We start from the raw sequence: 24,821 nt of genomic DNA on the forward strand, positions 1-24,821 counted from the left end.
TCATGTGTTCTTCTGAATATTTCCAAATATTCGGGACTTCTCTAACCGTGACTGGTTTCTGATTTAATTCTTTTCTGCTCAGAATATGTATTCTATAATATTTTAGTCTTTTTGAATCTACTTAGAACTGTATAGTCTAGCATACGACCTATTTTGGTGAATACCCCACGTACACTTAAAAGCATGTGTATTCTGTAGTTTGTATGTATCGTACAAATGTCCTTTAGGTTAAGAGGGTTGAAAATGTTGTTCACAGCTTCTGTTTTTCATATCTTTTTCCCCTAGTTTTGTTATTTACCGAAAGAGGTGTCCAAAGATCTCCATTCATTCATTGGAAAAATACGCACTCTGGTGTGTTCTTGATCTCACTGAAATGGCAAAATAATTTGGTGTACTCACCATATGCATTCCCAAATATTATATATAGGTGTATATATAGCTGACGCAATTTACTTGACCAGGGTTTGTTTGGCATTATTAAAAGATTTCACTTAAATTTTATATAATGGTAACTGTTCCCTTGTAATTTGAAGGTTTTGTTTATTTTTCTGAAAAATGCCAATTCTGTTATGCAGTACATTTTCAGAGAGATAGTACCCAGGCAGTACATAGGTGGCAGTTGGTGTCACAGAAAATGTTATAGGGGTTCATAATAGGGGACCAAGGTGAGCAGGGTGCTTACGGAAGAAGATTTTACATAGGTCAGTGGATTTGAGCTAGAAGTTCAGGACACAGATTCATAGAGACAGAGATTAGTGTATATGCTTCTTAGGGAGTTGTACATTTCAGGTTATTAAATTGACAAATAAAAGAGGATGACACAAATGGTCAGGGCCATCACTTCTTTATTTGTCAGATTGGGTTATTATTGCTTACTTGACTTGGAAGGTAATAGTTATTATTTTAACTAGGTGGAAATGCAAGGCGGGCTTCCTCTTTCCTCCTCCTGGTACAGGGCATGGGGACTGGTTCCCTCAGCCGCGTCAGGCCACATCCATGACCACCTCCGTTCCTGGGCACAGTAGGCACTGCAGCAGAAGAAAGGAATTAGTCTTATTCCCTACCTGCAGTAACCCTCAGTGCTAATCCTGAGCTCAGTAAAGGCTTTCTTTTACATCAGCATAACCAGCAAGGAAACCAGGAAACCATCTGTTCCCATTAGCACTGAAACAGCATCGTTTGTAAGTGCTCCCTCCTCACCACACCGGTGCGTGCATGCGCTCTCCCTCGCTCTCCCTCGCTCTCACTGTGAGCATGCACCTGTCATCTCAGGCATTAGATACGATCCTTCCTTCAGTTAACTCTCATCTTAGCAAGTTATAAAATAATGTGTGTTATTTTTAGTATTCATTAGCTAACATCGTACGGCTGTATATATTCTGTGACCTTTTCTTCACTTCTCCAAAGACCCCGACAACACCAGCAGTGTGCGTGGGGACTGCTGTGCCGGGCTGTATTGACAGGAAAGCTGCGAAAGGAGAGGTGCGAGATTCTTGCCAAAGTCTCCTCTCCCTCACGGTGGTAGAAACATGGTGGAAAGGTTCTGTTGAGACAGAGCACTCACCTGGAGAGACTAAGTGAGTAGCACTAACCCGTCTTGGAGAAAGGAGGTGATTTCAGGCACCAGAAGTTGACGTGGTCTCGTAATTGAGTAAACAAGATGTCACTAGTTCCAGAGAATTCATGAGTGTTTATTTCAGGCTTTTAATTTTATGGTGGGTATAATCATGTCTTTTTTTCTTTGGTGTTTTGTTTTCTTTTAAAGTTTACTTATAGGTGTTTGAGAACTTGAACACGAATCAGTTTTGAATGTGTAGCTTATCTCTTTAAGAAAAAGCATTTATATACGTAGAGTTCGGTAATATTAAACTAAATAATTGACTGAATAGATTCTGACAAATTTCCAGCTTGGGATTTTGAAATTTAAAGTTGTTGCCAATTATTTTTAGAAATAGCATGAAATTTGAAAATTTTAATCAAAACAAGAGTAATTTTAATTATTTTAAAAAACTCTTAAGTGTCATGTCAACAAAATTTAGGAGAGTCGTAGAGAGAAGGGGAGTCATAACAAAATATTGTTTTGTTTGCATATGTTTCTGACACATTCTCTTCTAATGCTATGTGCATTTGACAGAGTTAACTGAGTTATGATTATAACCTGAGAAAGAAGTAAGATATAGGACGAGAAATAACATATGACTCCAGAAATTGAGTAGACATACCGTGGCAGGTTTTCACCTGGGCTGTGAATGGACTGGCGGCTCTGCATTTAGTTCTTGACTAAGGAACCAGTCATTAAAACCTATGGTACTATCGGCCTCCTTTTTACTTTATTGGGAAAGAAGGCAAGGTATTAAAAGATATATTAAAAGACATCTAGCTGTAATACTCTCGTCCCTTGATTGAGCTGTGTTATGAGAGACCATCTCTTGTGTAGAGAAAGGGTTGCTGCTGCCTGCCGCTGTGCACAGCCATTTCAATCTGAATGGAGCTCTGTCTGGGGACGCAGAGCACAGTCATTAGCAGTCTCTCCGGATGTCGGAGCAGAGTTGCCATTGTGATGGTGTAGCTGCGGGATAAAGGATTGAAATTTGGGTTTGCCAGTCTGCCAAACTAAATGAGTTGCCATGAGAATTTTCAAATGTGAGAGGCGTTTACTTAAAGCAATTTGGCAGGTTTGAATAAACTCATGAATTACAGGTTTGAAGGAGCCGGTCCTGGCTTTCTGTCCGGAGGCAGGACCGTGCGGCAGGTTGATCCATAAGCGTAAAATGAAGGAAAGATATTTTGTTTCAAACCTGGAGGAAAGGGAAGATAACTCTACATATAACAATTCCTTTCTGTATCTTCAAATGATGCTAGTAAAATGATTGGTTTTAGTAAACATTAAGTTGGTATTAACTTTAATTTTTCTCAGTGCGTATAATACATCTGTATTTAATCTAGATCTTTGCACGTATCATATTTGTCTCACAAAATGAGATGGACATTTATAGTTTTTTTTTTTTTTTTTTTGGAAAGCAAAGGTACTTAAGCTCATACACTGTATTGTGCAGGTCGCATGCGGGTATTGTCAGAGGGCACGCCGCTCTCGTCTCAGAGCTGGGTTCAGCGCAACGACCTTTCACTGCGCAAGTGCTCCCTGACACGCAAGTGCTCCCTGACACCCGTGGTGGGGCCTGGCCCGTGTGCTCGCGGCCTCACCAGTCCTCACGGCATCAGCAATGATAATATTTCTTGCATTAGTGATTTCTGTCTGCCCTCCAGAAAAAAACACTCAGTGAAATTGAAGTACTTAAAATTTTGAGACTATAATATATTCTCTTGTAATAAATAAATAAAATAAGGTCTTTGGGGAAGTCTGTTAACATTTTCAAGCCTCTAAATTATAGTGATATAAGGAGAATAATACCTTGGTTCTTGCTCATTTTTTGTGGCCTGAAAATATGGATGCATCTTTCAAAAATGTGTCACAGGGAGATGCAGGTATGTAGAAGGGTTGATTCAGATGAGAATGTAATCAACATTCTTAAAAATATAATAATATTGTTTCTATATTAATCTTTACTCCTTAAATTATTATAACTACATATCAAAGTAATCTGATTAATAAAATAACCCAGTGGCAGATAAGATTTTCTAAAATCTATTTAGATTTAGAATACAGCAACCATCATTGAAGTCCTTACCAGAGATCTCTATAACTCTGGAGTCAAAATGGCATACATATTATATATTCTGTAAGGTACTCTGATAGGAGTATGTGCGTGTTTACTGTTCTAGGAAACAATGAGAGGAAAAACATGCAGAAATTGACATGTGCTGATTAATTTTTTCTTGCAGAGAGGGACCATGCTAACTGAAATTTAATTTGATTCTAAATATCTTTTTGTACTCCAGTTTATATTGTGGCTGGTTGTTTATTCTGCATGAGGGCGGCCACAAGGGCATGGTTTCAGCTGGAATCTTCACAGATAATTAAAAGTATTGGGCAGAGGAAGAACTGTGACAGGGTGTAGGTTTTAAGACTTCAGTCACTGCATACCAGAATTCTTCAAATCGCTGACAGCTGTATGCGCGCTCTGCCTCTGTCGAGCCATAATGCTGTCTGGCAGTGAGTCAGGCTGTTAGAAACCAACAGAGGGCCTTTTCCGAGCTTGGAGCTCCTTCTGGTGAAGCTCCTCAGTGATCATAATAGAGTGTGTCTCGTCTAGGGCAGCTGATGGGGCCCTCACCAGTGTAGACTTGGCATGGATACATCCTTTTCTTTCTTCTTACAAGGATTCATTGAGGAGTAGCTACTTTAAATACAAAATTTTCTTGAGAGTGACATTTTAGATAAACTTTAACTTGAAATTTGAGTGTTGTGAAATTGGAAAAAGAGATTCTGGGCATAGAATAATAAAATGTGTTAATTTTCTAAGTAGTATTTTTGCAGTTCATATAGGAGGACATCCTTTCATTTCAAGCTTGTAATCCATCCCTCAGAATATGGGTGCTTAATTTATTATATAGCCCTTTTTTTTTTTTTTGTAACTATGCTTCTTACTGGCTAGGATAATGGATTTTGGCTCCTAAAACATATATATTTCTATTAAATGTATGATATTCTCCATAGATTCACTAAAATGAATTTAAAATCTAAACTCACTGAAGAATTAATTACTTAAATAATTTTAAGAAATATTTAAATAAACGTTAGGAAAATAGGTGAGTGATTCTCACTGTCTTGTAGTTCACCGTTCTCGCCGCCTCTTTGTTCGCACGCCCTTGGGAAGGCTGTGGGCGGTGGCCTCATGCTCCTCAGACCAGGTGAAGCATTTCCCATCCATCCACTCGTATTAATAAACATTGAAATGGAATTGGCAGAAAGTTACGAAAAACATAGACTCCTTATTTAATTTGCTTGTAATTTTAACCGTTACATTTAATATTTATTGATAGCATTTCAAGAGCTGTGATGTATATTAGTAAAATTATTCAAATAGTGTTGTGAAATTTTAATAGTATATTAACGATTCAGATAAGCATTTCAATATAAAGCTTTTCAGATAAACTTATTTGGTAGCTCATCATATGGCTTAATTTTCTCTGTATTTTAGATAACTGAATATAAAAAATTTAATTTCAGACATGACACTTACTAATAATCAACTCCTCCTTTATGGGAATTACTCTGAATTCTGTATTGCAAAGTATATGTGTTGTGTGGTTTTTTTTCTCAGTTTCTAATGCTTTTGTGGAGGAAGGCATTTAATCTTCAATATATATTTCAAATAAAATATAAATTGAATTGTTTTTAAAGTTCTTCCTTTAAACTGATATGGCATCAACTTATTTTGTTAAATTGCCTTGTGGAATATACCTCTTGAATAAGCCAACAGATTTATGAATTAGCTTACTTTGCGATATTTATTTTATGAATTCACCTGTGAATGATGGCAATACACTGTTTAAATCAAATGCTTTGATTACTGGATTCAGATTCTGTGAAATTGCAACATACTGTGGAGATTCAGAGACATTGAATGGCTGTCAAGGAAGTCACCTCACAAGCCTCTGCTGAGACACTGCTGACCAGCAGGCAGAGACCAAGACTTGAGTGCATGCGCACATCTCGGGCTAATCATGTAAATGCATTTAGGGCAGAATGACTCAGTTTTCGGTTACTTATTGATCCTTGTTCTTGAGAAGTGGCCTGCTCTCACTAAAGTTGGGTGCCTTCTAGAATGGTCTTCTCTCTGGGGTGTTCATGGTCACGCTCCCCCAGCCTCAGCGCAGGGGTCCCGGCTGTGGGCTCGTTCTTCAGGACGGTTCTGATGGTGCCGCCCGGGTCACCAGCTCCTTGAGCATCTCCCCTCGAACGGCCGGTGCCGTCTCTGATGTAACCATCTCAGAGATGCGCTCACGTGCATGTCTGGCCCCACGCAGCCATCTGCCCCCTTTTCCTTCTTCCTCCTGGCTTGTCCCTGTTCCCCTCCTCCTGGCTGCTAGCCCCGTACTCCCTCTGTCCTGCCTGTCCTCCTGGGAACTGGGTCCGGCGGTGGACTCCCTCCCAGTGTAGCCAGAGCTTGTTGGACGCTGGGATTATCACCACCTACCTGGCTCAGGTGCTCCCTGGCTCTGACGCTGCGTGGTCACGGTGCTGCCTGGCTGACATGGCGCTGGTGGCCAGTCTCTTCCGGAGGGGTGGGTCCCGGTTCCCTTTGCAGTTCCGTGTCCTGTCGTTTCCCTGCCCACTTTTACCCTCCCCGTCTTAATAAGGTGCCGTTTCCAGAACACGCCTTATTTGGAGTGTTGGAGTGACCTCCGGAGTAGGTGTGGAGGGAGTTCTTAGTAGGTTTCCAGTGGAAACTAAGGCTCGGAAAACCACAGGAAAAAGTTTGTCTTTGTGCTTTGAACAGTTTGCGACTTGTGAGAGATCAGCAAATAGAGACTCCCTAGAAACATTACAGGTATTTGTCAGGTTTTGTGAATAGGTGCATATTAATATGCAGTAGAAGTAGCCTTCTCTTTGTTATTCATAAACTTCAAGGAAAAGCCCTCCTTTTAAACCACCTAACACAGTACTGTGGTGTTCAGAGCATCTACATCAGTTCATTGAGCACGTCATTATTATGTTGTCTTTACCAGGAACCTAATAGTGGAGTTGTGTCAGATTTGTTTTCCACCAAGCAGAGACATGTGCTCCTACTGATAGTCAGCACTTTGGCCATAAAAGGCATTTTCATGAGATATTAGGAGAATTCAAGAATCAATTTACTTTTTCCTGTGGGAACCTCAGTAATCAGAGATTTTTGGAAAAGCTCTAAATCTAGATCTATAAACCCAGTGTCAGATCCAGAGTGGAGTGACTTCAGACCCCGGCACCAGCGCTGTGGTCTCCGCTGTCGGCAGCCGTCTGTGGAGCAGCGGGAGGATTTCTACCCTATGCCGGCCGGCCAGTACGTGTGTTCTCTATTGCTCCCCAGCCCCATTGTGATCAGGAAGATGCACCTGTGGAAGATACCAGTGATTGTATATTGATGCCAGTGTAAGAATTGTGCCACCACTCGTAATAGTTGCACAAAACTAACACACCAGCCAGCTGCGTGGGAAAGTAATTCTGCTGCCGTTCAAACACCAACCAAGGCGACAATGCTTAGATTTGATCCTGATGGTGGTACAAGCCAGTGAAAGTGTCTTCCAGCCATTTAGTGTAATCTGTGTTTCTAAATTAAAGAAATGCAACACAGCAGTTTCTTTCTAAAGCATATTTCTATTACATGAACTTCATTTTAGCTACTGGTTTTTATAAATTAGAAGTTATTTTGAGAATAAATATAAATATCTGTCACTAGAAATATAACATTTAAGAGCATACTGATATTTTTATATGTCTGATTATTTTCTGTGATAGAAAGAAAAGAACCTAAAAGTACAGGTAACTTTTAAAACCTGTGTACATACAGATTGTACATCTATCTACATACACATATGTATGCATACATATTATACATTATCTACATACACATACTATGTGTGTGTAGATATTGTACATAGATCTACATACACATAGTATGTGCATGCATATTGTACATAGATCTACATACACATACTATGTGTGTACATATTGTACATAGATCTACATACACATAGTATGTGTGCGTACACATTGTACATAGATCTACATACACATACTACCTGTGCATACATATTGTACATAGATCTACCTACACGTTTGTATACATATTGTACATAGATCTACATACATATACTACGTGTGCGTACATATTGAACATAGATCTACATACACATACTATGTGTGCGTACATGTACATAGATCTACATACACATGTGTGTGCTTACATATTGTACATAGATCTACATACACATACTACATGTGCATGCATATTGTACATAGATCTACATACACAAACTACGTGTGCATACATATTGTACATAGATCTACATACACGTTTGTATACATATTGTACATAGATCTACCTACACATACTATGTGTGTGTACATATTGTACATAGATCTACATACACATACTATGTGTGCGTACATATTGTACATAGATCTACCTACACATACTACGTGTGCGTACATATTGTACATAGATCTACATACACATACTATGTGTGCGTACATATTGTACATAGATCTACATACACATAGTATGTGTGCGTACATATTGTACATAGATCTACATACACATGGTACATGTGCATACATATTGTACATAGATCTACCTACACATACTTTGTGTGCGTACATATTGTACATAGATCTACCTACACATGGTACATGTGCATACATATTGTACATAGATCTACATACACATACTACGTGTGCGTACATATTGTACATAGATCTACCTACACATACTATGTGTGCGTCCACATTGTACATAGATCTACCTACACATACTACGTGTGCATACATATTGTACATAGATCTACATACACATACTACGTGTGCGTACATATTGTACATAGATCTACATACACATATTATGCATACATATTGTACATAGATCTACATACACATGGTACATGTGCATACATATTGTACATAGATCTACATACACATACTATGTGTGCGTACATATTGTACATAGATCTACATACACATAGTATGTGTGCATACATATTGTACATAGATCTACATACACATACTTTGTGTGCATACATATTGTACATAGATCTACCTACACATGGTACATGTGCATACATATTGTACATAGATCTACATACACATACTACGTGTGCGTACATATTGTACATAGATCTACATACACATACTTTGTGTGCGTACATATTGTACATAGATCTACCTACACATACTATGTGTGCGTCCACATTGTACATAGATCTACACACACGTGTGTATGTGTACATATTGTACATAGATCTACCTACACATACTATGCATACATAAAATATATGAAAACAGTGGTGCTTAAAACTGAGTCTAAATATAAGCAGCTTAGTCTTTGTACTCTTTTCTTTGGGGTTACTCGGCTAGCTTGTCAGGTGAGTGCCCCCTGTCCCCGAGTGACCAGTTCTATCATGCACATAGCCACTGTAGTGAACTGGCATGTTTTAATACAATCTCCATTGACCGTTTTCATAGAAAAGACAAAGTGGGGAATCACAGCTTTTGAAATGTCTGGGAAAAGTCCATTTTGTGCCTTCATTCATCCAGGGGCATGTTCTCATTTGGTCAGCAATTATTTTATTCAGATTAGATTTTCACAAACCGAGTTATTGAAGGGGCCATAAAATCACTCCCCATACATCTGTGTGACCACATACATCGGAAAAGCCTTCTTGGGGCACGATTTCACAGTGTGTGCATCTTCTGGGATAAAGTAGATTAAATAAAAGCATTTGTTCTTGTTGGTATTTATTCAAAAGAAGTAATCCTCAGTCAGAAAAGCAGTTTGTAGCAGTCGTGTTTCTGAAGACAGAAACCCTTAACTCCTCTTCATGGGAATCACCTGTTTGGGATATCATGTGTTGCCTCTGAATCTCTGTGATCTTACCTCTCAAATACAGTAGTCCCCATTTATCCATGGTTTCAGCCAACTGTGGTCTGAACATCTTACATGGAAAATTCCAGAAATAAACACTTCATAGATTTTCAATTGCATACTGTTCTGAGTAGCATGATATTCTCGTGCCTCCTCCTCCTTCCCGCCGTATACGTGAATCATCCCTTGCTCCAGCGTGGTCCCTGCTGTGGACACTCCTCCCCCATTAGTCACTTAGTAACCATCTCGGTCATGTTGACGGTCAACTCACTGCAGTGCTTGTCTTCATAGAACCCCTACATTGCTCCATAGTGGGCCTGAGTGCAGGAGCAGAGATGCCCGCAGTTCACGTGTGCCGGGGGAGCCACACACACAGCTTCCTGCAGGTGGAAGGACAGCGTACAGTGAGGTGCGGGCGAGAGAGCACGTCATGTGACTTCATCACCAGCGTTGTCATTGTCCTAGACACCACTGTTGCTCTTCTACTCTGCTCATTTATAAGTTAAACTTTATCGTAGGTATATATAAGGAAAAATATAATATGCATTAGTACACAACCAGGTGTCGGTCGTGTCCACTGGTTTCATAGGTCCACTGGGGGTGATCCATACTGGATCCATACTGGTTTGCAAGCCATGCTCAAGGGGGGTGCACCCTTGATAGCGGGCTGCTGCGGTCTCCATACTGGAGCTGAAGCCGCGCTTATGAAATGAGGCCCTAACCCCGCTTGTCCTCAGGTCAGGACACGAGGGACTCGTTCCCCAAGGTGCACCCCCTTGAGCATGGCTTGCACACCAGTCTCAGCCTACCAGCCTCTTCCTTCCTGACACCCCCGCCCCCGTGCTGGAGCGGGTGTGAGGTATCTGTGTCCTTGCTCAGCACCACCATGCCTCATCTCCTTCCTCAGCTCTTCCTCGTCCTTGGCGTCTCGCCTTGGGGTGTATTTCTAGCACACTGAAGCCCTGCAGCCTTCCCTGCCCTGTCCCTCATCAGCCCAGACGTAGTTCCAGCCCTTCCAGAATGTTCTCGGAGACTTCTTACTATTAATTTGTTCAATAGCTTTATTTTTAAAATTGCAAGAAGTATGTGAAAATTTTAATAGAATATTTTATAAAAATATTAAGTTTAAAATTATATAACAGCCTGACCTGTGGTAGCGCAGTGGATAAGGCATCAACCTGGAATGCTGAGGTCACCGGTTCAAGGCCCAGGGCTTGCCTGGTCAAGGTACATAAAAGATGCTTCCCACATTCCCTTCCTTTCTGTCTCTCTCTCTATTCTCTGTAAAATCAATAAATAAAATATTTTTAAAAGTAAAATAAAATTATACAACTATTAAAGTAAAAATCCCATTCATAATAAAATCTATATAGATGGGGAGACAAATATTACATTTCTCTAGAGTAGTAGGTTATGGATAAATTTGAAAATGCAATGTTAAAGTAACATAGAAGCACCTAGATTTGGAAAGACAATACCTTAGCCCAGGGGTCAGGAACCTTTTTGTCTGAGAGAGCCACGAACGCCACATATTTTAAAATGTAATTCCGTGAGAGCCATACAATGACCCGTGTACATTATGCATTATCCAATAAAAATTTGGTGTTGTCCCGGAGGACAGCTGTGATTGGCTCCAGCCACCCGCAACCATGAACAGGAGAGGTAGGAAATGAATGGATTGTAATACATGAGAATGTTTTATATTTTTGTTATTATTTTTTTTTATTAAAGATTTGTCTGCGAGCCAGATGCAGCCATCAAAAGAGCCACATCTGGCTCTCGAGCCATAGGTTCCATGGTTTTGTGAGTCCGGATTGTTTACGGGCGTTCCGTAGCTTTGGTTTCTGGACACATCCTACGGAAGAGCAGTGGTGTCCTGTTCTTGCAGCTCAGGTTCTGCCAGTGTTTCTCCCCCGCACGTCTCCAGAGTGGGTTAGTTCTGCACACATGGAGAGAAGTGTTTTGAGCAGGTGACGGCCTTCCTTGATGAACTCCTCGGTGTCATGGGAGATCCCGGGCAGCCTGGAGACGTGCCTGTCCCCTTCACAGTGCTCCTGTGACTCAGGTACAGTTCCTGTGCGCACGCCCTGCAGTTCTTGTCTGCGACTCAGCCTACCCCTGTCTGAGTTTCCCATCAGAGTCCTTGAGTTCTTCACATGCTTTCTCGCATCTGTCATTTTTCACCACTTCCCAGTTTCTGTTTCTGTTGACAAAGTTTATGGCTTATGATTAGTGCACTTGCTAGGTCTGGTGCCATTTCTAATGTCCATAAAACAGCTCAAAAAATGGACTAAATAAACATAGTAGCTCCAAAGAATAGAGGAGAAGCCAAAAGTCAAAATGACCGTGCAGGATCAGTTTGCTTAACGAGAACGAGAGAGGAGTTGGCGGTAAAAGCAGGTTGCACAGTTCCTGAGGAGGGGAGCTCCTCACCCCTCAGCTGTGCTCCTCGCCCTTCAGGGCAAGTTCCCCGGGCAGCCGCCCCGGCCGTGGGCCTGCTCTGGGGGACACGTTCCTCAGGGCTCGCTCTGGGCTGCTCCCGCCCCCCACTCGCCTTCCCCACGTGCTTCATACCTACTTTCAAGCGAGGTCTCAGCTGGCTGTGCAGTTTCCCGCCGAGGAAACGGGGCATGCTGGCAGTTCACCTCGGAAGTGAAATGGTGTCCGTTCCAGAAGTGTTGACTCCGTCTGACTGTTCAGCAGTGTCCAGATAAGCCTGGCCTCCACTGTCCTGGGAGAGCTGAGCTTCATGGTGGGACGCGAGCTTCGGTGGCACCTTGAGGGGCAGTCCCTGTCCTTCTGGGAGCCAGCGCCTGTTTTATCTGCCCCGGGGACTTATTAGCAGGTGAAGTGGGATCAGGAAGCTTATATTCTCTACGAACGAGGGGCCTTTGAAATAAGGGCTTGTATTCAAATCCCAGGAAATAGAGCTCTTTAAATAACAAAATATTTAATTAGCCCTTTTTTTTCTGACCAAGGAAATCAGATGAGTCTCAATCCAGAACAGAAATTACATGCAAAAGATGTCCCTGATCTGCCTGCAGTGCGGTGTCACACACCACAGGCATCAGTGCTGCCAGAGGACATCTGAGGAGGTGACCCCTTCTTCGCCCGGGGCCTTACTTTGAGGTTTGGATTGTTAGTCAGCTGATGACAGTGAAGTGAGGCCTTTAGATATCTTAGGAAACAAATAAAAAAATACTAAGGTAGGAATCAACCAAAATCAACAGCCTCGGTTGTTGCCATGATGACACATCCAGAAGTAGTTGGAGTGTGAGTGAAACGAGCAGCAGTGAGTTGGGGCTGCCCGAGAGCCGGGCGGCGTGGGCTCTGCTCTCCCTGGAGGGGCTGGCTCGTGCTCGATGACTCAGAAGTCTTGTGCACATCTTCTATGAAAAACAAGGGACTCTAAAGAGTCCCTGTTAGAAGATGGACACGATATAGCAACGGTGACCAGAACTCTCTTAGGGTCAGTTGGGCTGAGTTAACAGTGTTATCACAGACACTCCCAGGTAAGTTTGTTCCCACTACTAACCCCCTAAAGTTTTCTGAACATTTGCACGTGTGCTCTCGTCTGTGTCAGCACAGACCTTACAGTGACTGGGACCCTGCCGGGCTGTCTCGTGTGGTCTTCAGTTCACCGTGGAAACTTGCGCGTAGCACCTGTTACACTTCACGGAAGCCGTGTTAGCCTCTGTCTCTCCCCAGTCGGGACCGTAAAACCTGCAGGCAGGGACCACATCGAACTTCTCATATCCTTAGGCAAGTGATTGGTCTTTGGTGTGGAATCAGTGTTTGTAAAAATAAACTTACTTTCCTTCCTTTAGACTCAGTGCTCGTTCTGAATACACATGCATTTTATATGTTCTTATTTTCAGAATTTCATGTCACTGTGACCCTGCAAGCGTCTGTGAGCCCCCAGCACCCACACTGCTTACATTCTCTGCCTACCACTCCCATGTGCCTCTCACAACTGACAGAGTCGAGGTCACCGTTGTTTTCAGGAGCCTACTCTTCCTCTGTCTGTAGAACAAGGACTGTTCAGCTTGCAATTTGTATTTTTATGTCTTTCCTTCTATTGCCCAACCAGATAGTCTGATCATATCCATTTAAAATACAATTAAAGGTTCCTTTTCCATAAAATAATGATGGGGCCTTACTAATACTAGTATATAGCCTGAGTTGTAGGTCACGTAAACCTTTCAAAAGTTTGTCATCCTGTCATGCTCACTGTAAAGAATAAAATCTCAAATTATGGCATTCTATATTTTTACATAGGAAGAAATAAATACTTATTGAGACACAACTTTTTTTTCTGAGGTCATTATTACTTTTAGATGAATCTGTTTCTACCTTCATAGAAAAAGAACATATCCTACAGTAGAACTATTTGAAATATTTTATAGATTAGTAGTGGATGTAATTCAATAGTTGATGATGTCATAAGTCCACAGTGCAGGTACCGTGGTGTCTAACCTACTGTGGTGTCTAACCTAGCCACGCCCTCCGCCTGGCCTTCCTTCAGAGCCCAGTGCATCCATGGCCTGCAGGCGGTAGCTCTCTAGGGCACTTGTGACCGATCGCCCTCCTCCTCTTACCAGGAGCAGAAGAGCGTTTGGCTCAGTGAAATAAGCCCGTCAGAGGAAGACGAGTACCACATGGTCTCACTCCTGTGCAGGATCTAACCAACAAAACAAACAAAATAGAAACCGACTGGTGGATACATAGAGCAGACTGAGAGCTGTCAGAGCGGGGGGTTTAGGAGGTTAGGAGGCTGGTGGAAACGGTGAAGGGATTAAACAAACACACCCTTAGACCCCGAGTGTGATGGCCAGAGGGAAGGGGGGAGGCCGGAGAGGGAAAAGGGGACCCGTGCTGGGGAGGAGACTTGGCTTGGGCTAGGAACACACAGTACAGTGTACAGAAGATGTAGTGTAGAATCCTGCACATGAAACCTGTGTGATTTTATTTACTAGTGTCACCCCAATAAACTCAATGAAAATTTAATAAAGAAGAGGAAAAAGAAGGAAAAAAGAAGCAGGGGACATAGTTGAGCATTTGGGAAGCGAAAGCCATCCAAAGACACTGCGCATTGCGCACCGTAGGTGGTGGGGCTCCCCGCACGGCCTGTGCCCGGCTGGGAGCAGCGGCCCCGCCCGGCAAACCGGCCAGCGCAGACGGGTCATGCTCCGCAGAGCCTGGACCCAGCCTTCGGGACCATTGAACCCGTCAGTCTAGAACTTAAGAAGATCATCAAATGTTGGCTACTCTTCCTTTTCTCTACTACTTTCTTGTTCAGCCTTAGTTTTTACAGGTGAATTAGTCATGTAATTTTTGATTTGTTTGAAAAACCTTTTATACTCATTTCAGATTAGAAATGTCATAATCAGTTTCTTAATGTGTTGAGCACGTTCACCTGTGCAGGGTATTGTGAAGGAGTGTCCTAATTGATTAATGATGGATACAGGTCAGACATTTTCTAAAAACAATGTGAAAGAATAGAAAAGATGAAATAACGCTGGCTGTCTGTGGGTGCTTCTCCGCAAAAGGAGCAGCGTAGATGTAGGGAAGTGGTACGTAAGCGTGGGGATGGTTGGCAAAGGCTGCCCCTGCCGAGGACAGTGGTACGTTAGCGTGGGGATGGTTGGCAAAGGCTGCCCCTGCCGAGGACAGTGGTACGGAAGCGTGGGGATGGTTGGCAAAGGCTGCCCCTGCCGAGGACAGTGGTACGGAAGCGTGGGGATGGTTGGCAAAGGCTGCCCCTGCCGAGGACAGTGGCCTAGTGTAGGCCAGGGGTTTTCAGCCCCCGGTCCGTGGACTGGTCCGCAAGGAATGTGCTGTTCATAAGAGTTTACCACCCTGATGTATGAGGATCCTAGTTGAATTTGCTTAGCTCGCGGTGATTCCTGCCTTAGTAGTCCCCAAAGCATTCTCCTATTTTCACGTGGAAGAAGGTTGAAAACCACTGGTCTAGGCTGTCAGAAGAAGGATGCTCAGGACCGTGTCTAACGGGAAACTGAGAAGCACAGCTGTGTCGTAAGGGACAGCGGACAGGTGATTCTAACCCGGCACAAACATTGGTAAATAGAGCTAGCTACTTGTGGGAGTTGTTCAGTGCCTTGAAAGCCAAGCTGGAGAGTTGGGGTTTTTCTTGTAGACAGTGGTTCAAGTTTTATTACTTGACACATTTTTAATGGTTTGGAAATATTCATACGTTTATTTCAGATCTCTATTATTACAAGTTACATTGTTATAGTGGGTTTTTTAAAATACGTTCTTTATAGATTTTAAAATACCAGTTAAACATTTTTCTTATGTGAGATCTTTTAGAATTCAAAGGTCCTTCTCACGTGAAGGCGCCACGGCATTGGAGAAGGTGTAGGAGAGACTTCGGAGCTGGTCCTCTGGCCAATTCTGCAATGTGACCTTTTCTCATCTTGGTTAAGCTACCTAACCTGTCCTGGTTTCCAGGGTAGTGCCGACGTCATAGGTCTGTTATGAAGCGTGAATGCTTGTGGAGAAGATGAGTATCTAGTTCTCACAGTAGAGCAGTACAGGGCAGTGGGTCCATATCGAAGTTAGCAAGTGTTGGTTGTATTTTTAAACTTTTACATTTTAAAAGTAAGGTGCTATTCAGAGTGTTTTAATAATCTTTATATGTTTTCAATGCAAAATATAAGAGAAATATTCATCTACACTATGACCCAGCAAAATTCCACTCATATTTATCCAAAAGAAATGAACACTTACGTTCACACACAAAAAACTGTATAGAAATTTTCATACTGGCTTTATTCATAACATTAAAAAACTGGACACCGCCCCGGGCCCGTGGCGGAAGAGTGGACCAGTAAACACGTACTGCTCTGCTGTTACTACAGCAGCTGCTGGTGCACGCGCAGCGTGGCAGGGCCTCGGAAACACGCCGAGGGCAAGCCGCTGGGCGTGCAGGGGCCGTGCATGGGGCGGGCACTCCGCAGCCCCCCCGTGGGAGAGTGCTGGACCGGACCCTGGACAGAGGCGGCTGGGCAGGTGGCCGGGCCAGGCTGGGCTGCGGGGAAGGGGAGCAGGCAGCCTCTTCTGAGGGGCAGAGATGTCCTGTGTCTGGATGTGAATTCCCCAGAGCTGATTGAGGCTGTGCTTGAGGCCTCAGAATTGACTGTGTACAGATTACACTTGATTTTCTAAATGCACATGTTCTTGAGGAGTGAGAGGAGTTGAAGCTCCCGGTGACCACCTGTGCTCGTTGTCGTGCGATGGCATTGCATGACCTGCGGTCTGGTTGCTTCAGAGCAGCCCCTGGGTGAGACGGAGAAGTCAGTTCCGTGCCCACGGGGGCGCTGACTCTGCTCCTGTTCTGCAGGTGCAGCTGGAGACGTCCGGGTTCAGATGTGTGGCTTCAGGAGGGCACGCAGGCCCCCTTTTCTCTGTGAGAAGAGGGGTGAGGTCGCGTTCGCGTAAAGTAGTCTGAAGCCTGGCTGTAGAACAATGCGTGGTCGCGCCACCTTCACAGACCAGCAAGTCCCCTCTCTGAAACCATGTTTGAAAAAGAGTGGCACGCTCCACCCGTGTCGGGGAGGGTCTGCCCTCAGGGTCTTTGACAGAACCGGGCCAGAAGGTTGAAGTACCCGCCTCTCTGAAAGGAAGTGTGTCAGGAAGTGTGCCGTTCCCGAGACCCAGGGTGTCCCTCTGAGTGCCTGGTGGGGGCGGCGAGGGTGGCAGTGAAGCTTGTCCACTGAGACCCCAGGGTCAAGCCGGAGCGCTCCCACCCAGCCCTGCGCTCTGCTGGGCGCTGTCCGTGGGCCCGTGGTGGTGTGATGCATGAGATCCCTAGGCTGTCGGCCTCCGTGCTCCTAGTCTGCGGTGTACCCCGTCACTGCCAGGGGGGGCCTGCCGCTCTGGGCCTTCTTCTTGTTTCAGGCGTGTCTGCTGATGTCGCTGTGTCTGCTCCCCAGGGCCCTGCTCCCTGCAGGAGGAGCACACGTGCGTGGACACCCATGTACACGTGTCCGCCATCGTCTTCCTCTTTGGCTTTCTCCGTGTTTGACTCTGCAGCCAGCTAGTGAGCAGTGATTAGTTACCCAGAAGCAGCAGGCAAGGAAAACACGTGTTCAAGGGCCTCTTCCCCAGACAGAGTTCTGTGTGACGCCGCGTCCCTTGTCCCGCCTTCCTGTCTCCTGATTATTATGCCGACGTGTTCAAATGTGGGCTGTTGTCACTGTGGAAGGTGACCTTGGTAGCTATTGCTTTTCTTCTGACTTATATAAAGAACAGTATACATTCTTTTTCTGGTATTATGTTATGTAGACAGATTTAAATTTGAAATGACATGATTAGTTTTGATTTATTTAGTATTACTGGTTTTCAGTAAACAAGTTTAACGAATTTTATTGTAATGATTTCTAATTTTTCCTTTCCAGTACTAGTAGTGCTTACTTGTTTTTAATTTTCATAGTTAGTTGCTGTTCTTTCAAAGAAATCATGTTGCTGCATTTTTTTTTCTTTCGTCTGTACGAATGTATAGGAAACAGTAATCTCGCAAGCATGCGAGCGTCTGCATTGTCTACAGCAGAGTTGGTTTTGACGAGCTGTTAGTGGCACGTGAAGCGTTGTCTAGTGATGTTTTTACTCATCTTTTTCTTCAACGTCTTTGCGTTTTATTTGCTCCAAAGTATAGAACCAGTTCTCTTCACGGCAGATTATGGCACCCCGTTTTCTGCTGCAGTGCCAGGGTCAGCGTCTCATGTCATTTGCAGTTGTCACAGAAAAGGGGGCTGTCCCACCAGTGCTGGGTGTGCCTTCCTGAATCAGGAAGGACCAAACTTATGTTGGAAAATGCGTAATGGGTCACTTTCTAAATATTAATCCCAAGCCTGAGATAATGCATAACCCTATGACCAGCACAGAGGGCCTTTTCTGCCACCATCCTCAGGGTGGACCTTCACCTGCCACTTGTTCTTGCTCTTATAAAGTTTATCCTGTAGGATTTACACTTTGGAGATTGAGGAATAGAATTAAAGATATCTCATACCAATCATTTAAAAAATAAATTCCAGCAAATAACTTGGGGGGGGGGTGGATGAGGAGACGGGCGAAGGGAGGAAGCAGTCTGTTCTCAGGGGCCCTTCTGGTAAGGATGGTGAGCAGCACCCCACCACTCAGGGCAGAAGCAGTGCCGTCAGGGGTGGCCCTCTGAGAAGGTGCATGGAGGTTGAAGTGTGCAGGGAGGGGTTAGGCAGGATTTGGAAAGTGCAGGAGCGTTCCCGGCGGGGGATACAGGAGTATGCCCAGAGATGAGTAACAGGCAGTGATTTGGTTTGACTTATAATCAGAGGTAAGTAAAACATAGTGGATTAATGAGTTTAATTTGAGAACATACATAGTTTGGAGCCAGAGCATAGGTGGTGTAAGTGGTTCCTGCTTTTAGATAGTAAGATGCCATGAAGGGTTTTGAGACATAAGATTGGTGAGCATTTAGATGAAAGTTTCATTTTGGTCAGTTAATCCGGCCATTGTGTATAATTGGTGAACAGACATCTTTAACATAATTTTGTAGTAGTTTTGATAATACTCCAATAATGACTGAACGAGTGTGACATCAGTAACTGAAAAGCAAGGCTGGTCAAGGTAAATAGGCTGGCTGAACGCGTGGGTAATCAGAGGTGACCTGGGTCACCTGTGTTCACAGCCTAGTTCTCAGTAGCAGCACTGTTTGCTTTCAGAAGTTTCACGGTTTGGACAGGACATCAAATGGTGACCCTGAAGATAGATTTGCTTTAGAATTTATAGCACTTGCTAATTTGAGGGACAGAGGGATGTTGGGAGAATATATACACGAATTTTAGAAATTTCTATGACTTTTTTACATTTTTCTTTTTTGAGAATTAAACAGAAGATTCTCTAAATACCACAATCAAATCTTACATGTTTAAAACTCCTGTTTTTGTTTTTTGTCTTTTAATGAGTATATTCGAGCTCTGGAATCTTCAACAAAATGATAGCTGCTAAAGAGAACATATTGTTTGGTCTTAACCTAACATTTTAGTTTGTCCCATTTACAATCAGAGCCTTTTAGGAGAACTTCAGTAATTCTGTGTATGTAGCGTACATTTAAAAAATCTAAATAGCAGTGCAGCAAGCAGCTGTGAGAGCCAGCTTCCCGGGCGCGGACAGGCTTCTGGGCGTTGTTCTGCACTTGAACTTGTGTCAGTTGGACAGGTGCAACTTGGATGGATGTTTGTCTTAATATAGTGCTTATTTTTACCTCCTGTTTATAAAAACACCATATTTTTTGCTCCATAAGACGCACCTGACCATAAGACACACCTAGGGTTTTAAGGAGGAAAATAAGAAAAAAAATATTCTGAACCAAATGGTGTGTTAAAATATCTCATAAAATGCCGTATTTTTTGCTCTCTCAGATGCACGAGCATTTCCCCTCCACTTCTGGGGGGAAAGGTGTGTCTTATGGAGCGAAAAGTATGGTCAACGTTTTCAGCCCTGCAGAGCCGCTCTGTGTGTCACCTGCCGGCAGCCTGTGTCCCGGGTGCCCGTGGTGGGGCAGCGGCCGGCAGCCTGTGTCCCGGGTGCCCGTGGTGGGGCAGCGGCCGGCAGCCTGTGTCCCGGGTACCCGTGGTGGGGCAGCGGCCGGCAGCCTGTGTCCCGGGTGCCCGTGGTGGGGCAGCGGGGGAGCAGCCTGTGTCCCGGGTGCCCGTGGTGGGGCAGCGGGGGAGCAGCCTGTGTCCCGGGTGCCCGTGGTGGGGCAGCGGCTGGCAGCCTGTGTCCCGGGTGCCCGTGGTGGGGCAGCGGGGGAGCAGCCTGTGTCCCAGGTGCCCGTGGTGGGGCAGTGGGGGAGCAGCCTGTGTCCCGGGTGCCTGTGGTGGGGCAGCGGCCGGCAGCCTGTGTCCCGGGTACCCGTGGTGGGGCAGCGGGGGAGCAGCCTGTGTCCCGGGTGCCCGTGGTGGGGCAGCGGCCGGCAGCCTGTGTCCCGGGTGCCCGTGGTGGGGCAGCGGGGGAGCAGCCTGTGTCCCGGGTGCCCGTGGTGGGGCAGCGGGGGAGCAGCCTGTGTCCCAGGTGCCCGTGGTGGGGCAGTGGGGGAGCAGCCTGTGTCCCGGGTGCCTGTGGTGGGGCAGCGGCCGGCAGCCTGTGTCCCGGGTACCCGTGGTGGGGCAGCGGGGGAGCAGCCTGTGTCCCGGGTGCCCGTGGTGGGGCAGCGGCCGGCAGCCTGTGTCCCGGGTGCCCGTGGTGGGGCAGCGGGGGAGCAGCCTGTGTCCCGGGTGCCCGTGGTGGGGCAGCGGGGGAGCAGCCTGTGTCCCGGGTGCCCGTGGTGGGGCAGCGGCCGGCAGCCTGTGTCCCGGGTGCCCGTGGTGGGGCAGCGGGGGAGCAGGCTGAGCCGGGCGGGGGACAGGGCCGGGCGGTGACGACCCCCTGAGCGCCCCTGCTTGTGTCCCTGTGCAGGCGGAGGGGGAAGACAGCCTGAAGAAGATGCAGCTGATGGAGCTCGCCATCCTGAACGGCACCTACAGAGACGCCAACATCAAATCACGTAAGGGGAGCCCGGCCGCGCCGCCCTCCTTGGTCCCAGCCCTGCGGTGGGGACCCCGCATGTAACAGTTCACAGTGAAGAGCTGGGGCAGCTGTCCCTGGACAGGGACGAACTGTCCCCTTTTCACTGTTTCACTAACTGCATTCCTGATTGTATTTTATTCCATCATGTCTTAGGTTTGGAGTTTATAAACTTTTATTCTTTTGATGAAATTCCAACTTCTGAATTTAAGAGTTCAATCATAATTTTCTATTTTGTTAAGTACAGATTTAAGATTTCTTATTAAAGGCTTCTAGCTTATTTTGTTAGATTTATGAAAAGGACGGAAAACATTCAAAACGTTTGAAAAGCTGATTTGGAGTGTGTCTGAGTGCAGCCTGTCCCCAGCTCACTCGCCTGGGTCCCCCGCGTTCCGGGGACGGTCCCGGGAGCTCAGAGAGCAGGCTGCGTGTGGGGAGGGCTGCAGGCTCCTGGGCCTTCCCCCGGGGCTGTGTGTGCTCCCGCAGGCTAGACGAGGACCGCGTTTTTAAAAATTTATATTTAAAAAGAAAAAATGTGAAATTTAGATATTGAGAAAATCTAAGGTTAAATTATTAATGTTTTTTTTAATAAATTTTAAAGTTTTAGACAATTTTCCAAAATATAGACAAACCTGTTGGTTCATAAACGGTCACTTAACAATGGCTGGCTTCAGTTTACTCATGAGTCCTCTGTCTGAGCCTCGTGTATTGAGGAGTGGGGCACTGATTGTGCAAGGGGGCAAAAGTGGGCTCACAATCGTGAGTGTGCAGAATGCGTTTATCCTTGTGTTATTGTTAATTGCTGTTAATCTTCATGTGGATAAATGGAAACTACTTTTGCCCCACCCTGTATTGTTTTTCTATAAGAAATTCCTACATATGCAAGAAATTTATATATATAAATAGTGGTTAGTTGGCTTACTTAATACAATAAAATTATTCTTTGTTTACTTTGAAACTGAAGCTGCTCTACTAGAATGATACCCAAACCTGTGTCGTGTGGACTCGTCACACCACGTCCATAGACACCTGTCCATGCAGGTGTTTTCCGAGCTTTTGCACACACGCACCTTAGCCTCGAGGTCTTAGAAACAGGGGATCCAGGAGATAAGCTGAATGTAACCTGTTGTAATGGCCTCGTCGTTGTGTTTGTTTTACAGTGGCTTTTTAATTTTTGCACATTGATTCTTAATCACATTGGGAAAGGGGGAGCTGTTTGCATTTGATTGGTGTGCTTTGGCATTGTGTGATCAGTGCATGAACTAATGATTTCCTTTTATTTTTCTTCTTTCCTGCTTTTTTCTTTCTTCCCCCTTCCCTCTCACTTTCTGCGTTTTGCACTGCTGTCTCTGCACTTCCTTCTGGATCTCCTTGCTTACTGTAGCAGCCCTTGCCTTTTCTCTTGCAGCGACAGCGCAGGCCGCCCCGAGGATCATCACCGGGCCCGCGCCGGTCCTGCCCCCAGCGGCCCTGCGCACCCCGACGCCGGCCGGCCCTACCATAATGCCTTTGATCAGACAGATTCAGACCGCGGTCATGCCGAACGGCACTCCTCACCCCACTGCTGCAATAGTCCCGCCCGGGCCCGAGGCCGGCCTGATCTACACGCCCTACGAGTACCCGTACACGCTGGCGCCGGCCACGTCCATCCTCGAGTACCCCATTGAGCCCAGCGGTGTATTAGGTAAGCTGTTTTCTTGGCAGGGTTCACATTTTTCTTCAAAACTTGGCTGCCCCAGAATTTGAAATCATTATCTCAGTTTTAGAGAGGCAGATGAGTTTCCATTGGGAAAGGCTGAGACTACATTTCATTTATTTAAATTACTAGTAAAGGTTCCCCGTTGAAGTAGTTGCATCCCAGCCTAGTTCAGACGAGCCCCGGATGGAGGGCGACGGCACGCCTCAGGCGGGAGCTGGTCCCCACCGCTGGTCAGGAGGCCTGCCAAGCCTCTCGCCCCCACCAGCCTGGCCTCCCGCCTCCAGCTCGGCCACAGTCAGATTCCTTTGGTCTCAGATTTATTTGTTGGCTAAATTTTAATTTTCTATGTGAAATATTTTGAGATTTCTAAAACTGCTATAATTGTGTTTTCTAATAATTTTGCTCGCTGAGAATATGAAAGGATCCCGAGTATATAGCTGCCATCTTCAGGTGTTTTCAGTTTTTCTCTTTTGAAGTCCTGCTCAGTATTCAACAGAGAAGCCCTAGTGTCCGTAGCACAGTATGGAGCTGATCAGTAAGGACCAGGCCACCGAGCTAGAGTCCCTTTGGAGGCAGACATTAGGATCGTGCTAGAAACGCTCAGTTTACGTGAACGCAAAGTGGTGTACATGAAAAAGCCGTTACTGATGCCTTTGTTTTATAGAGTGGATTGAAATGCCAGTCATGCCTGATATTTCAGCCCATTGACTGTGGACGAAGGCCTAGCGCTCAGCCGCCACTGTCACAGCCACTGTCACAGCCACTGTCACCGCAGCGGGGCGGCTGCCTCCTGCCGCCCTCTGTCCGGCCAGACAGAGCCGAGTTCTTTTTGCCTTGAATTGTACATGACCTTGGTGCTGCATGCATGCTGTTGACGTTTAGGACTGGAATCTTTTAAGATTTTTTTTCCAGCAATAATACTGATTTATCAAAATTTGAAAGCCTTTACCGAACTCGGATAAAGATTGAAACTTGAGAATTGTTCAGTTAAAGCCACGACGCTCTGTATGTTATCTGTGTGTGTGCACACACTCAGGTGCCTTTTGTTCCGTGGGCAAATACATTCACTGTACATGTTCTCGGTTATCTCTCCATCCTGTGTGAAGTATTCCAGGCCAGAACCACACGGTACAACTGTTTCTGAGCGGCTTCTTTCTGTTGCACATTTCTTGAAGCATTTTTAAAATAACCTGTAACCTATAACCTGTTTACATTTCCTTTTCTGTTAACGCTCTGTCCTGCGGCCCAGCCTCCCCCCCCCCCCCCCCCAGAGCTCCTCCCTGCTGCACGCACAGCGTCTGTTGGAGGAGTGGGACTGTCGCTTCCCACAGGGTGGGGCTCTCAGACGCCACCAGTGCTCGGGGCTCCCAGGCAACATCGCGCTGGCCTGGCCTCCTGGGGTTAGACTTGGGGAAGATGAGTGTGTCTGGCCTGTAGCGGGCGATGGACCAATGTACTGCTTAGAAACAGCAAGGGGCACTGCAGAATTCGTTTCTCATTTTAAAGCAGCGGTTCTCAACCTGTGGGTCGCGACCCCGGCGGGGGTCAAACGACCAAAACACAGGGGTCGCCTAAAGCCATCGGAAAATACATATTTATTATACAATACATTTTTAAAGCTATGTGTTTTTGGTTGTGTTGGGAAATTTTTATTTATAATATTTAATTATTAGACTGACAATTAAAAGCAAAATATACAGATTGGCTTTCATAAAGATGAATTATAATGAGTCCTGAATGACAAAATCCCATTTTGATCAGTCTGATCTCTCGTTTTGCCACCTAAGCAGTAAGTAGAACATGAAAATGATTGACCACCTGGAGAATTCAGAAAATTATTTCAAATTGCTAAGTTGTAGTAAATAAGCACACAGATAACATGCATGCTGTATATCAAGTCTTACATTATATTATTTTTAAATAAGCAGTGCCCTTCAAAACAGATGCAGACATGTGTGTTGGTGGTAGTGAGGAGATTGGTAATAGCATCAAATCTTCATCGGTGACTAATTTTTAATTCCCTTCCTTTTATCTTT

At 45.1% G+C, this 24,821-nt stretch overlaps 1 protein-coding gene across 7 annotated transcripts in view; it reads left to right on the forward strand.

Moving 5' to 3' along the window:
• Positions 1 to 24,821, forward strand: part of QKI (QKI, KH domain containing RNA binding) — a 137,619-nt gene that overhangs the window by 105,142 nt on the left and 7,656 nt on the right. For 3 of the 7 annotated variants that reach the window (XR_010750009.1, XM_066372802.1, XM_066372806.1), the window contains exons 5-6: positions 20,979 to 21,066; positions 22,471 to 22,770. Coding sequence is in view for 6 of the 7 variants with exons in the window: in XM_066372802.1 (XP_066228899.1) it covers positions 20,979 to 21,066; positions 22,471 to 22,770 (388 nt within the window). In the remaining variant the exon portion in view is untranslated. Of the gene's footprint in view, positions 1 to 20,978; positions 21,067 to 22,470; positions 22,771 to 23,449; positions 24,818 to 24,821 lie in introns of those variants that run through there. The other 4 variants (XM_066372808.1, XM_066372805.1, XM_066372803.1 and 1 more) reach the window with 4 other exon arrangements.

Source organism: Saccopteryx leptura, chromosome 3 (genome assembly GCF_036850995.1).
Source record: "Saccopteryx leptura isolate mSacLep1 chromosome 3, mSacLep1_pri_phased_curated, whole genome shotgun sequence".
Classification (NCBI taxonomy): domain Eukaryota; kingdom Metazoa; phylum Chordata; class Mammalia; order Chiroptera; family Emballonuridae; genus Saccopteryx; species Saccopteryx leptura.